The sequence below is a fragment of the Rhinoderma darwinii genome, chromosome 5 (genome assembly GCF_050947455.1).
Source record: "Rhinoderma darwinii isolate aRhiDar2 chromosome 5, aRhiDar2.hap1, whole genome shotgun sequence".
NCBI lineage: Eukaryota > Metazoa > Chordata > Amphibia > Anura > Rhinodermatidae > Rhinoderma > Rhinoderma darwinii.
In genome coordinates, this window is record NC_134691.1 from 207,505,763 (window position 1) to 207,520,679 (window position 14,917).

The following is a 14,917-nucleotide window of genomic DNA, read 5'->3' on the forward strand; positions in this document are numbered from 1 at the left end:
TAGAGTAGCAGTTTTCACTTTATTACTCTTGTTATATATTAATATATTATTTGTATGTGATATTAAGAAATAAGTGCGAAGTTTATAGCTAGATTTAAGTTGTTTTTTTTGTGGTTTTGAAAACGGTTTTTCGTCTGTCATCATGGTGCCAATTACACAGTAAGGACATGGGAGACAGTTTCTAGAATAACCTACTTTGGGTAAAATAAAGTTCTAACTTTTTTGTTTTTTGAGGACAAACAAAATGTCGCTGTTTTTAGGTGACCCTGCCGTCAGACTACAACATTGAAAGGTGGTTAAAACTTTGTTTTTACTCTTCCTTGTATTAAGGAACACTACAGAGCTTAAAAAGTATGTGTTTGCATTAGATTAAAGCTCAATATATATTTTTGGTAGAAATCCCTATTTGAAAAATTACTTTATGTCCACTTGCAGAATCCATCTTACCAGATGCACATTTGTTAGGCCCCATTCACACGAACGTGTTTTTGCGGCCGCAATTCCCCCGAAAATCCACGGGAGAATTGCGGCCCCATTCATTTCTATGGGGCCATGCACATGACCGTAGTTTTTGCGGTCTTTGCACGGCCCGGGAGCCCGCACCGCAGAAAGAACGGGCATGTCTTATTACGGCCGTCTTCTGCGGTCCGGGCTCATTGAAAACAATGGCGGCGGCCATGTGCATGTCCCGCGATTTGCGGGCAGCCAGTAGCCGGCCGACCCGAAAATCACGGCCGTGCACACGGCTACGGTCGTGTGCATGAGGCCTTAGTGTACAAGACGGAGACTGTATTTTATACACATGCCATGTACGTTGAGGGCATATCGCCACAAGTGTGTTCCTGCAAATTAAAAATTCCACCGATAGCCTATGTTATAGGCAATTCACACACCTAACTTCAAGCAATAAACTGTTTATTGTGGCAAAAAAATAATATTATATTTCATTTTATAGCACTTACCATGGTGCATAAAATTCGACTAGTATGAGATCTGCATTTTCTACCACCTCATCAAAGTTTGCTTCAGTTAAAACTATTGTTGCTTCAGGTGGTATTGTCCAATTGGGATCTGAAACCTCTTTTGCCTTTGCTACAATTGCTGTAAAAAAAAAATAAAAAAAAATGTGCAAAGAAAAAAAAGAGAAACACATCAATTTACTATATGGAAAATCCCCTGGTGAAAACTAGTAAATCAGAACACATATTTTCCATTACATACAGTACCTGACAATTAATTGGGCAGACGTAACACTAAAACCACCGACAGGTGTAGCAAATAACTTATCTTACCTGATATCAAGAGGCGGGATATATTACGCAGGAAGTGAAAAGTCAGTTTGGTGTTGGAAGCGGAAAAAATGAGCGAGCGTATGACTGTGCTGGGGGAAAGAATGATTAGATGGCTGGAGGAGCTTTTAATCTAGGATCTTTATACAAAAGCGGAATTAGATAGGAGTAGAAAGGGAGTGGGTTACAGCAGGTGTTAATGGGGATTTAGTGGTGGCCGGGGTGAGCAAGCCAAGTAGGGAGGTGACTAGGAGGAAATATGGACCTAAGAAAAATAAAGTCATTGGTAAGATGAAATGTATGCTGGCGAATGCGAGAAGTCTTGCAAATAAAATGCAAGAGTTGGAGATTTTAATGACCGACAGATTATGATGAAGTAGCAATAGCAAAAATCTGGCTGGATGAGAACCATGACTGGGTAACCAATGGGGACGGCTACACCGTATTTCGAAGGGATAGAAAAGATCAAATAAAAGTGGAAGGAGTATGTCGGTTTGTAAAATTCAGCCTCAAACCAGTGCTGAATTAGGACATTGGGAGCGACTGTAACCGTGTGGAGTCATTTTGGGTAAATATTCTTAAAGCGGGTAATAATGGTAAACTGCTGGGCTTCTCGGAGGCAGAACCGGATGATACAGGCTTGCAACACTGGCGTGCATGCTGGTGCTCCAAATCAGGGGCTTATGAGTTCCATCCCTGCGTCCGCTCTTGAAACAGACGGCACCAAAGCTGAAGGTGCCGGACAAATACTCCCCCACGATTTCAGGTTGTCCTGCCAGACTCCGCATGTATGTGGGGGAGTGAGAGCCACAAGCTTAAAAGTCCAACCCCAGACCTCGGTCACGCAGAGTACCGGAGATGGTTATAGGACGTATGGCCTCTTTATTAACCCTAAACCTCTGAACCCATCTGGGCCTAAAAGCTGGATTATCAGCCATTTGTGGTTCTGCTGGCTTGATGAAGGGACCCTGGAGTTTCGGGGATCCGGCGCTCTGATTGGAGAAGTGAAGCTGGGATGAGTTGCAGGCAGTTGCGACTAGCCGGGATCCTGAGGCCCAGGTGGATTGTGGCCCTGCTGCCATGGATTGCGACAGGAACAGGTCGTATGCACCAATTGTTATCTCCTGTGAGACTGTTTTCTATTATAGAACAATGGAATGGGGTGCTGAAGCCTAAAATGAGGCAGTCGAAAAATGGATTAAGAAACCTGTTTTTCCTGTAGAAGAAAGGTTTATGTGGGGCTGCCACATGGCTTTACTTGCGCAACAGGGAAGAATTGGTGACCCAGAGGGTCTGGCATGATAGGGATTGCAGTAGAGACATTATAAGGAATATTAAAGGAAAAAAGACGAGATTGGAGTTAGTCAACAAGGGTTAAAACCTTAAATAGCAATGGCTAAAATGGCTGGATGAAAAACGTATCTGCTGGAAAAAAAGATTTTGCAATCCGTCATTTGTTAATGTATGCAAGTACGGAATATCATTTTACTGCCTCGTTCTGGTAAAGAATCCGAATGATAAAAAAAAATATAATTAAGACATCCAGAGCAAAAGCTAAGAAAAAGCTTAGAAAAATATTCTGGATAAAAAAAAAAGTTAACGTTATTCAGATTGGCTGGCTTGTGTGTATTCCTACATCCACGTAAGAGCGGAGGGTAGCCAGGGCATAAAGTGAGGAAGAGGGTATGTAATATATATATATATATATATATATATATCAGCAGAGAGAGACAGCAGCACTCCGTTTCCAAGCAAAGGTTCAGCAATGAAAGGGTGCCAGCTGATCGTTCTGATCCAAAGACCACGTAGATATCCTAGAAATAAATCCAGCAGCACTCCGATATTCAAGGTGAAAAAAAAAGTGGTTTATTGTGCCAACATGGCAAGGTCAACGTTTCCGTCCCACCTTCGGACCTTTTTCAAGCTTAGTGATACATGCAAATTCAGTGGTTTATATAGTGTGTATCCAATATACATAATCAATCTCATTAAAATAATGAGGCTGACATATACATCTCAAAATAACGTGAAGAAAACAATAGAAGAGAAACGTAAATGGTATAGAGATCAACTAGATTATAAAACAGGTCAAGTCTACATGTGGGACCGTTCTAACGATTGGACGACAGGTCCATCAAGGAGCGACTACAGAGGACGAGAATCTAAAAAGAATTTCAGCAGTGAGAACCGACATCAAGAGCATCGACAACAGGAACATGGTCAAAATCGCTATCTAAATCAGGATGGCGATTTTTTAGGAGTAACCAACTTGGAACATACAAGAACAAACCCACCAGGAGAGCAGGACATAAAAGGAATCGAGGAAGGAAGAACCCGTTCACAAAGACAACAGCGCCAATTGGGTCAAAGGACTTTGCACAACAACCAAAAAAGGAATCCAGTGAAATTGTGGTAAACATCTCCTCTCATATTGTCTGATGCACAGTTACAGCTTTTGGCCAGATGCCTTTCTTTTTGTCCTAGTCAACGGTTAGATTGGTTCCAATTGGAACCAGATCTATATAATTTTATCAGATCAATTAAACTTAAAGTGTGGTTTGATTCTCAACCTTGTGATAATGTAGTAGAGGTTGAGGCCAAGAATATTTGTTTAAAGAATTTCGGTCTATTTAACAAAATTCGTTTCCAGCCGCCAGTTGTGTCAAATTCCATTGATACGTATATTGAATTAGTCAAAAAGGATCTGTCTGAGTTACGTGTACGGAATAATGATAGCCTTAATCACCCTAACATTACTACTGTAGAAATGGAAGCTATGGATGAGTTGATCCATAACCATACCATCAAACCCGATGACAAAGGGGGTGCGGTCGTGGTTATGGATACCAAAACATATATGTCTGAAACATACAGACAACTGAGTTATACAGATGTATATAGAGTATTAAATCATGACCCTAGAGGTGATAGAGAAAAAATAAGAAAACTTCTTGACCCAAGTATTTGATGAGGGCATTATTGACTCTGCATTACGTACCTTTCTAGTTATTGACCATCCAAATACTCCTTGCCTTTTAGTCCCTAAAATCCATAAGAGACTGGTGAATCCGCCAGGTCGCCCGATTGGCTCCGGCAGAGGATCTTTGAGTAACATCTCTATTTTTGTAGATTAGACACTTTGCGACAGGAACTAAAATCTTATATTAGGGACACTTCAGATTTTCTGCATAAATTAAAACAGATAAAACCTCCATCAGGGGAACTTTTAGTGTCTTTTTGATGTGGTTTCTCTTTATACGTCCATAGGACATGACAAAGGTATTGAGGCAGTGAGACGTAAACTTAAAGATTCGGAGTATGAAGTTTCATGTAGGGAATTTATTATCACTCTAGTGGAGCTCATTCTGACCTCCAACTACTTTGTTTGATGAGAAATTTTATATTCAACTAAAAGGTACGGCAATGGGGTCGAATATGGGGCCAACATATTTATGGACATGATAGAGGAGATGTGCGTCTATGTGTCCCATCACTTCACTCATGTTTTGGGGTGGTGGAGATACATACACGACATCTTCCTCATCTGGACAGACACTGTGACCTCTTTGGAGTTATTCCATCAGTTCCTTAACCAGATCGATCAAAATATCCAATTTACCATGACTTATTCAAGTGAGAAGGTCCAGTTTCTTGATGTTAATGTTATGTTAAAAGATAATGTTCTGACTACTGGATTACATATGAAAGATACAGATCGTAATACCTTTTTACAGTTTGAGAGTTGCCACCCTAATAACATGATACGGTCACTACCATTGAGTCAAATGATGAGAGCAAAACGGATCGTGGATGACCCGACCGATTTAGACAAATCTCTAGACCTCATGATCTCCAACTTCACCCAAAGATGGTACCCTAAACATCTACTGTATGCTCACAAAACGAAAATTAATAAAATTTCTATGGAATCATTGAGTACGTCTAAGCATATTAAAAGTAAACGGATACCATTTATATCTACGTACAGTGCCTTAAGTGGTAATATCTCAAAAATATTGAACAGACATTGGCCTATAATAAAAAATAGTTATAATCACATTTCTGAATTGAATAAGCCACCTCTTATGTCTTACCGAAGATCTAGTAACCTACGGGATAAACTGGTGAAAACTAGGGTGGGTGAGATTCTGCTCAAGGGTAAACAAGCTCTGCTTAGATCTTTAAAACCAGGCAATTTTCCATGCCATAGATGTATTAATTGCAATCTTATGCATAGGGGCAATTTGAACATCTTGTGACACACAAAAAACATATAAGATTAAACATCATGTAACCTGTGACACTGATTTGGTAATCTATGTACTATGGTGCCCCTGCCAGTTGTTATATGTGGGTGAAACCACTTGTGATTTTAAAACTAGATTGAATAACCATCGATAATCATAAAAAAGAAGTGCGATTTACCCATAGCAAAACACTTCAGAGAGCTTGGTCATACGGAAAAGGATCTAAGATTTATGATCCTTGACGATATCCCAATACCTTGTAGGGGTAGCGATAGGCACATGTTGCTACACAAATGTGAATTAAAATGGATTTTTTAATTGAATTCTTTGCGACCTAATGGTCTAAATGTCGAATTTAATGTTGCTAGAGCTATCTCACGATGATTTTGCCCTCAGTCACATCCTAACCTCTGGCTTTGTTCTCCTCCAGTATACAGTTTTTATGATACCTGTCTTTTTGATACAATTTTTAACAATATCTTTTTTATTGTACAGGGTGGGCCATTTATATGGATACACCTAAATAAAATGGGAATGGTTGGTGATATTAACTTCCTGTTTGTGGCACATTAGTATATGGGAGGGGGGAAACTTTTCAAGCTGGGTGTTGACCATGGCGGCCATTTTGTATCCAACTTTAGTTTTTTCAATGGGAAGAGGGTCATGTGACACATCAAACTTATCGAGAATTTCACAAGAAAAACAATGGTGTGCTTGGTTTTAACGTTACTTTATTCTTCCATGAGTCATTTACAAGCTTCTCTTTGTTTACAGCCATTGACATGTCGCAGAGGTTAACACGTGAGGAGCGGATAGAAATTGTGTTGATGTCTGGTGAACGCAGTACCCGGGTCATTGCAGCAGATTTCAATGCAAGACACCCTACGAGACCACCCATCTCCCATGCTACAGTTTGCAAACTGCTTGCCAAGTTTCGTGAAACTGGTTCAGTGTTGGATTTTCCCAAATGTGGACGCATGAAAACTGTCACTAATGAAGAAACATCAGTGGCTGTCCTAGCTTCATTCAGCAAGAGCCCACAGCGTAGCACTCGCCGCATGTCACTGGAGAGTGGCATCAGTCGAACATCCCTTCGGCGGATATTAGCTACTCACAAATGGCACCCTTACAAACTCCAGCTGCTGCAGCATCTCAACGAGGATGACCCAGATCGGCGCACTGAATTTTCAGAATGGGCAAAACAAAAATTGGAACAGGACCCTCAGTTTACACAGAACATTTTGTTCAAGGCCACGGGATATCTGAAATTGCTACATGATGATGCGTTTCCCTCTTTATGCACTGAAGCTGGCACGTTCGCTGAGTTTTTCCAGCAAGATGGTGCACCACCACATTATGGGTGTCAGGACCGAGCATTCCTAGATGAACAGTTTCCTGGAAAGTGGATTGGTCGTCGTGGGCCAGTTGAATGGCCCCCTAGGTCTCCCGATCTGACCCCCTTAGACTTTTATCTTTGGGGTCATCTGAAGGCAATTGTCTATGCTGTGAAGATACAAGATGTGCAGCAACTCAAACTACGGATACTGGAAGCCTGTGCTAGCATTTCTTCTGCGGTGTTGCTATCAGTGTGTGAAGAGTGGGAGAAGAGGCTTGCATTGACAATCCAACACAATGGGCAGCACTTTGAACACATTTTATAAGTGGTCAGAAACTTGTAAATAACTCATGAAAGAATAAAGTACCGTTAAAACCAAGGACACCATTGTTTTTCTTGTGAAATTCTCGATAAGTTTGATGTGTCACATGACCCTCTTCCCATTGAAAAAACTAAAGTTGGATACAAAATGGCCGACTTCAAAATGGCCGCCATGGTCAACACCCAGCTTGAAAAGTTTCCCCCCTCCCATATACTAATGTGCCACAAACAGGAAGTTAATATCACCAACCATTCCCATTTTATTTAGGTGTATCCATATAAATGGCCCACCCTGTATACGTACTAAACTGCTGATCATATATCAAGGTGGTTGGATTTAATTTTGCCTCTGCCTAACCCCATGCATATATATATATTGAGAAGGTTCTTTTGGGATCAAGGGCTATCCCGCTGCTGTGGAACTCTGGGATAAGCCCCTGGAAAATCTGATGTTCTAAGTGCCATCACTAGAGATATAATCAAAATTAGTTAAGCTATGACCAAGATTTTAGGTTTAGGAGGGATCCCACACCTTTGATGCCAGTTGGAATCATTCCCTCACAGAGGGCTAAAAAAAATGCTGGAAGCTACATCACCCTGGACTAAACTCCTTAACTCCCCCGAGATGCCTTTACACCCACGGAGAGGAACCAAACATATCTAACCTGCTACCTGATGGAGAGCCTTTGGAACCAACATTCCTCCATAACCGGTCCATCAGACAAAATGATTAGGTGGTTTAAAAATAGCATGTCTTTTCCACTTAGAGAACTGAACAGGATAGAAAAACTTCTAACATACTTTACACCTAGAGCTAAAACTGTATCACGTATTTATTCATCGGGAAAATTAACTCGATAAACCGTTCACGGAGTCAGATGTTAAATCTATCTTATCCAACTCCCAAGGCTTTACCCAATGTGTCAGGATTCAGGAAAGTTCATTTAAATTGCTAACCCATTGGTATAGGACACCTGCATTTTTACACAAGATAGGGCTGTGTGACTGATCTCTGTTGGAGGTGCCTTGCTGAACCATGCACGCTATTACACATTTGGGTGAATTGTCAGAGGATAAATCAATTCTGGGACAAGGTTAAAAACGAGAGATACACTACCGTTCAAAAGTTTGGGGTCACCCAGGCAATTTTGTGTTTTCCATGAAAACTCACACTTATATTTATCAAATGAGTTGCAAAATGACAAGAAAATATAGTCAAGACATTGACAAGGTTAGAAAAAATGATTTGAAATAATAATTTTCTCCTTCAAACTTTGCTTTCATCAAAGAATGCTCCATTTGCAGCAATTACAGCATTGCAGACCTTTGGCATTCTAGCTGTTAATTTGCTGAGGTAATCGGGAGAAATTTCACCCCATGCTTCCAGAAGCCCCTCCCACAAGTTGGATTGGCTTGATGGGCACTTCTTGCGTACCATACGGTCAAGCTGCTCCCACAACAGCTCTATGGGGTTGAGATCTGGTGACTGCGCTGGCCACTCCATTAGAGATAGAATACCAGCTGCCTGCTTCTTCCCTAAATAGTTCTTGCATAATTTGGAGGTGTGCTTTGAGTCATTGTCCTGTTGTAGGATTAAATTGGCTCCAATCAAGCGCTGTCCACAGGGCATGGCGTTGCAAAATGGAGTGATAGCCTTCCTTATTCAAAATCCCTTTTACCTTGTACAAATCTCCCACTTTACCAGCACCAAAGCAACCCCAGACCATCACATTACTTACACCATGCTTGACAGATGGCGTCAGGCACTCTTCGAGCATCTTTTCAGTTGTTCTGCGTCTCACAAATGTTCTTCTGTGTGATCCATTTGTCTTCGATTTCGTCTGTCCATAACACTTTTTTCCAATCTTCCTCTGTCCAATGTCTGTGTGCTTTTGCCCATATAAATCTTTTCCTTTTATTAGCCATTCTCATATAGCTTTTTCTTTGCCACTCTGCCCTGAAGGCCAGCATCCCGGAGTCACCTCTTCACTGTAGATGTTTACACTGGCGTTTTGCGGATACTATTTAATGAAGCTGCCAGTTGAGGACCTGTGAGGCGTCTATTTCTCAAACTAGAGACTAATGTACTTGTCTTGTTGCTCAGTTGTGCAGCGTGGCCTCCCACTTCTCTTTCTACTCTGGTTAGAGCCTATTTGTGCTGTCCTCTGAAGGGAGTAGTACACACCGTTGTAGGAAATCTTCAGTTTCTTGGCAATTTCTCGCATGGAATAGCCTTCATTTCTAAGAACAAGAATAGACTGTCGAGTTTCACATGAAAGCTCTCTTTTTCTAGCCATTTTGAGAGTTTAATCAAACCCACAAATGTAATGCTCCAGATTCTCAACTAGCTCAAAGGAAGGTCAGTTTTATAGCTCCTCTAAACAGCAAAACTGTTTACAGCGGTGCTAACATAATTGCACAAGGGTTTTCAAGTGTTTTCTAATCATCCATTAGCCTAACACAGTTAGCAAACACAATGTACCATTAGAACACTGGAGTGATGGTTGCTGGAAATGGGCCTCTATACACCTATGTAGATATTGCATTAAAAACCAGACGTTTGCAGCTAGAATAGTCATTTAGCACATTAACAATGTATAGAGTGTATTTCTGATTAATTTAATGTTATCTTCATTGAAAAAAACTGCTTTTCTTTAAAAAATAAGGAAATTTCTAAGTGACCCTAAACTTTTGAACGGTAGTGTACACAAGATTTGCAGGACAAACTTGTCTCTTAACCCCGACCTAATTCTTCTAAGGGTCCCTTCACTAGAACTCAAACCGGCTAAACACTGTCTGGTTACCTGGCTAATACAAGCAGAAAAAGGACTTATTCCCCTGCAGTGGAGGGAGACAAACTCCCCTCAATACAACCATGGAGAAAAAAAGTTCACCAGCTTTAGTGCTTTGAAGAACTTGCAGGTTGGGAACTAGGTAATAGAGATTTCTGAATGCCTGGTACAAGTGGATTACAAAATCACAAGGAGAGGGCCAGGACTCCTCAGACCATTACTCCTGGTGACTAGTCCGTTAGGTCTGCCCCCAGATCCTCTCCCAAATCCTAATTTGGTACATACTTCCCCTTCCCAGACCGACTGGATTGACAATTTCTAATTATTTATTAGCAGCCTTGCAAATATAAAAAGGGTAGATGCTTTCTAGACTGATACCCCACCTTACACTGCTTTGCTATTAATTGAGTTTATAAGAACACTTCAAACTGGTCTAGACTTCTATTTGTTATCTGTTTGTTTTCGGAGTCTTTTTTTGTTTTTGTATTTTTCTGTTTAATTACGGTCTTCCATATGTCCATGTACTGTGAAAATGGACCATTGCATGTAATGGATATCATATGTACTTCTGAGACCCTGCACGATCTGCCTTAGACTCTATGCTGAAGATACTAAATTTTGAATATTGTTCCTTTTTGTCTTGTCTATAAAGGTTGAAAAATCAACCAAAAGTGATCCAAGAACGGACAACAGGTAAACCAGTAACAGGGTCATGGACGCCCAAGGCTCATTAAAGTGCGTGGTGAGCTAAGGCTAGCCTGTCTGGTCTGATCCAACAGAAGAGATACTGCAGCACAAATTGCTGTAAGGCTGGGTTCACACGAGCATCTAACGTCCGTAATGGACGGAACGTATTTCGGCCGCAAGTCCCGGACCGAACACACTGCAGGGAGCCAGGCTCCTAGCATCATAGTTATGTACGATGCTAGGAGTCCCTGCCTCTCCGTGGAACTACTGTCCCGTACTGAAAACATGATTACGGTATGGGCCAGTAGTTCCACGGAGAGGCAGGCACTCCTAGCGTCGTACATAACTATGATGCTAGGAGTCCGGCTCCCTGCAGTGTGTTCGGACCGGGACTTGCGGCCGAAAAACGTTCCGTCCTTTATGGACGTAACATGCTCGTGTGACTCCAGCCTAATAGTTAACACTGGCTATGATAGGAAGTTGTCAGAACACACAATGCATCACAGCTTGCTGCGTTTGTGGGTGAAGTCGCAGCCGGGTCAGAGTACCTATGCTGAGCCCAGTCCTCCGTCAAAAGTGTATATAATTGGCATGTGAGCATCAGAACCGAACCATGAGGCAATGGAAGAAGGTGGCCTGGTCTGATGAATCCAGTTTTCTTTTACATCACGTTGATGGCCGGGTGGGTGTGCATTGCTTACCAGTGGATTTTATTTTGACATCTACTACTTGCCTAAACATTGTTGCTTTTTGACCTCTTGACGAAGCTGCAGGCCAGCGAAAGGTGTGTTGAGTGTGTTTCGGACAGGATCTTTCGCTATGGCCACTGTTTCCCCCTTTTTCTGCGCATACTTTATATGGCGTTTTATATATAGAACTGTATAATTTTTTTTCTATCCTGTAGTGTCATCTGTCCTGAGAGTATTTATCTAGGGCTAGTTTATCAGTCTAACCCCCCCATTATTGGTTAGAGCTATTTTTATGTATCCTCTAGGCGTAATTTTGTTATAGCAGCATTTTGCTACAGTGCTGTTGATATTTGTTATTGGTCAGTGTGACCTCTTGGATTTTCTTCTATTGATATTGCATTTATGGACACCTATTGAATATTTTTCATAAGGTTGTATTCTCATACATAATACATTATAACTGGTATTGTCTGGGGAGTTATTCCATACATGTATGTATTATGTAGTTTGACCCTCTGTCAGGTTTCTGTATCTTCGGGTCTTCTTTTGCCATTGGGCGCCATCAGAATCTCTCCCTGGACATTTTAAAAGTATGTAATGTATTGGTTTATACTACCTAAAAATTAAATTTTGTATATACAGTGTTTAGTAGTTATTCCTACTCTTCTTGGGTGTTTAAACATTGTTGCAGACCAAGTACACCCCTTCATGGTAACAATATTCCCAAATGGCAGTGGCATCCTTCAGCACACTGCAAAAATGGTTTAGGAATGGTTTAACTCCTTCACGACTGCCATACGGCTATATACGTTCCAACTGCCGATGCCACATGTATAAACGTTGACAGCCTTGAAGGGGTTTTATCAGTGCAGCGCTGCACTCAGGTCCACATCCCCCACTGTAAATAGCGCCACACACAACCCCCTGTAGATAGCGCTACCTAAGCTCCCTCTAGGAGCGGAATCCCCAGACAGCTCTCTGGATGTGGCTTCCCCTCCTAGAGGGAGCCCCCAATGTTGCTTCATCCCCGCTGTAAATAGTGCCCCCCCCTCCTGTAGATAGCACCACCTAAATTCCCACTAGGAGCGGAATCCCCAGTGTCAGATCGCTCTGTGCTGGGGACTCCGCTTCTAGAGAGCCCCTGATGTCACTGTCCACCATCAGGGGCTCTCTCTAGGAGCGGAATCCCCGGCCGACACACTGACTGGGAATTCCGCTACTGGAGAAGCCCCTGGCGTCACTATCCATATAAGAACAATGACGTCAGCGGCTCTCTCTAGGAGCGGAATCCCCGGTGTCCGATCTCCCTGTGCCGGGGATTCCACTACTGGAGAAGCCCCTGGCGTCACTATCCATATATGGACAGTGAAGTCAGGGGCCACTCCTGGAGCGGAATCCCCGGCCACAGCACTGCCGACGCTGGGAGTGGCACCATCTACAGGGGGGGTGGCGCTATCTGCAGGGGGAGCGGCTCTATTTACATGAGCACTGTGACATTATATGGCCACTACCTATGGTATTGCGTCACTATCTAAGTGGGTACTGTGTTTTCAGGTGGCTGCGACAAAAAAAAAAAAAAAAGACCCCAATGAAAACAATTCATCCGTTTTTGTTTTGTTTTTTTAATCTCCATGAAAAATGGATGGCAAATGTCGGTGAAAAATGTTAAGACTGTCGGGAAACGGATTCAAATTTTGAGACACAATGATGATGCAAAACAGCCATGAAAAACTGACAGTTGATCCGTTGTTAACTGCCCTTTTTTTCACGTTGTGAATATAGCCTTATAGCCCTCTTATCCGCTCTCAGCGATCCAGGGTGACACATATATATATATATATATATATATATATATATATATAATATATATACACATACATACACACAATCAGGCAGCACTCCATAGATGAGGAAGGCTCCTGTATGGTGGAGCTGAAACCTTGCTGTTTTGACTGATGGAATAAAGCATATTTTTGCTACATCTCTGGAGTGCTGCCTGATTCTTGGAATATATATTTTGGGTGACTTTGGTCGTGTCCCTGGCGGGCTTGCACCCCCATCTTTATGAACTGACTGTGCGGTTAACATTTATATATATATATATTATATACATTTTTTGTGATTTGTCTAGAAGATGAAAGCCTCATAAGTCTTGTAAAAAAACAACGTAAAAATAGTTGATAGTCAAAGCGGTTGCAAAGATATCATTTAAAGAAGTGCATATCGGAAATGGAAAATTTGACCTGGACACAGGGGTATCAATGACCCTTAGTCACGAAAGGGTTATGGAACATGACAGAGTTAAAAAGGTGTTGACTTGGCCTCTAAATTCCCCAGATCTCAATCCGATATGTATAGACATACACTAGTCCTTCCCAATGAATTAGAAGATCATCAAAATTTTAATTTATTTCAGTAATTCAATTCAAAAAGTGGAAAACTCAGAGATTCATTACACACAGCGTGATCTATTTCCAGCATTTTTTTCTTCCAAGGTTGATGATTATGGTAACAATTAATGAAAACCCAAAAATTTAGTCTCTCAGAAAATTAGAATATTAGGTAAAAGTTGAAGATTGTAGACTCATGGTATCACACTCTAATCAGCTAATCAACACAAAACACCTGCAAAGGTTTCCTAAGCCTTCAAATTGTCCAACAGTCTGGTTCAGTAGGCTTCACAATCATGGGGAAGACTGCTGACTTGACAGTTGTACAGAAGAAGTCACTGACACCCAGCACAAGGAAGGTAAGCCACAAAAGGACATTGCTAAAGAAGCTGGCTGTTCAGAGTGCTGTATCCAAGCATATTAATGGAAAGCTGAGAGGAAGGATAAAGTGTGGTAGAAAAAGGTGCACAAGCAACAGGGATAACCGCAGCCTTGAAAGGATTGTCAAGAAAGGGCCATTCAAGAATCTGGGGGAGATTCACAAGGAGTGGACTGCGGATGGAGTCAGTGCTTCAAGAGCCACCACACACAGACATATCCAGGACATGGGCTACAACCGTCGCATTCCTTGAGACAACGTCAGAAGCGTCTTACCTGGGTTAAGAAGAAAAAGGATTGGTCTGTTGCTCAGTGCTCCAAAGTCTTGTTTTCAGATTAAAGTAAATTTGGTATTTTATTTGGAAATCAAGGTCCCAGAGTCTGGAGGAAGAGTGGAGAGGAGAGGCATCAATCCAAGTTGATTGCGGTTCAGTGTGAAGTTTCCAGCGTCAGTGATGGCTTGAGGAGCCATGTCATCTGCTGGTGTTGGTCCACTGCGTTTTATCAAGTCCAGAGTCAACGCAGCCGTCTACCAGGAAATTTTAGAGCACTTCATGCTTCCCTCTGCTGACAAGCTTTATGGAGAGGCTGATTTCATTTTCCAGCAGGACTTGGCATCTGCCCACACTGCCAAATGTATGAATACCTGGTTTAATAACCACAGTATCACTGTGCTTGATTGGCCAGCAAACTTGCTCGACCTAAACCCCATAGAGAATCTATGGGGTATTGTCAAGAGGAAGAGGACACCAGACCCAACAATGCAGACGAGATGAAGGCCACCATGA

General features: G+C 41.8%; 1 protein-coding gene across 1 annotated transcript in view; it reads right to left on the reverse strand.

The window, feature by feature from the left end:
* The window catches only part of PDIA4 (protein disulfide isomerase family A member 4), an 80,647-nt gene that overhangs the window by 41,321 nt on the left and 24,409 nt on the right, over positions 1-14,917 (reverse strand). Inside the window, exon 4 of the mRNA XM_075826895.1 lies at positions 963-1,101. Coding sequence (XP_075683010.1) covers positions 963-1,101 — 139 coding nt within the window. The remainder of the gene's footprint in view (positions 1-962; positions 1,102-14,917) is intronic.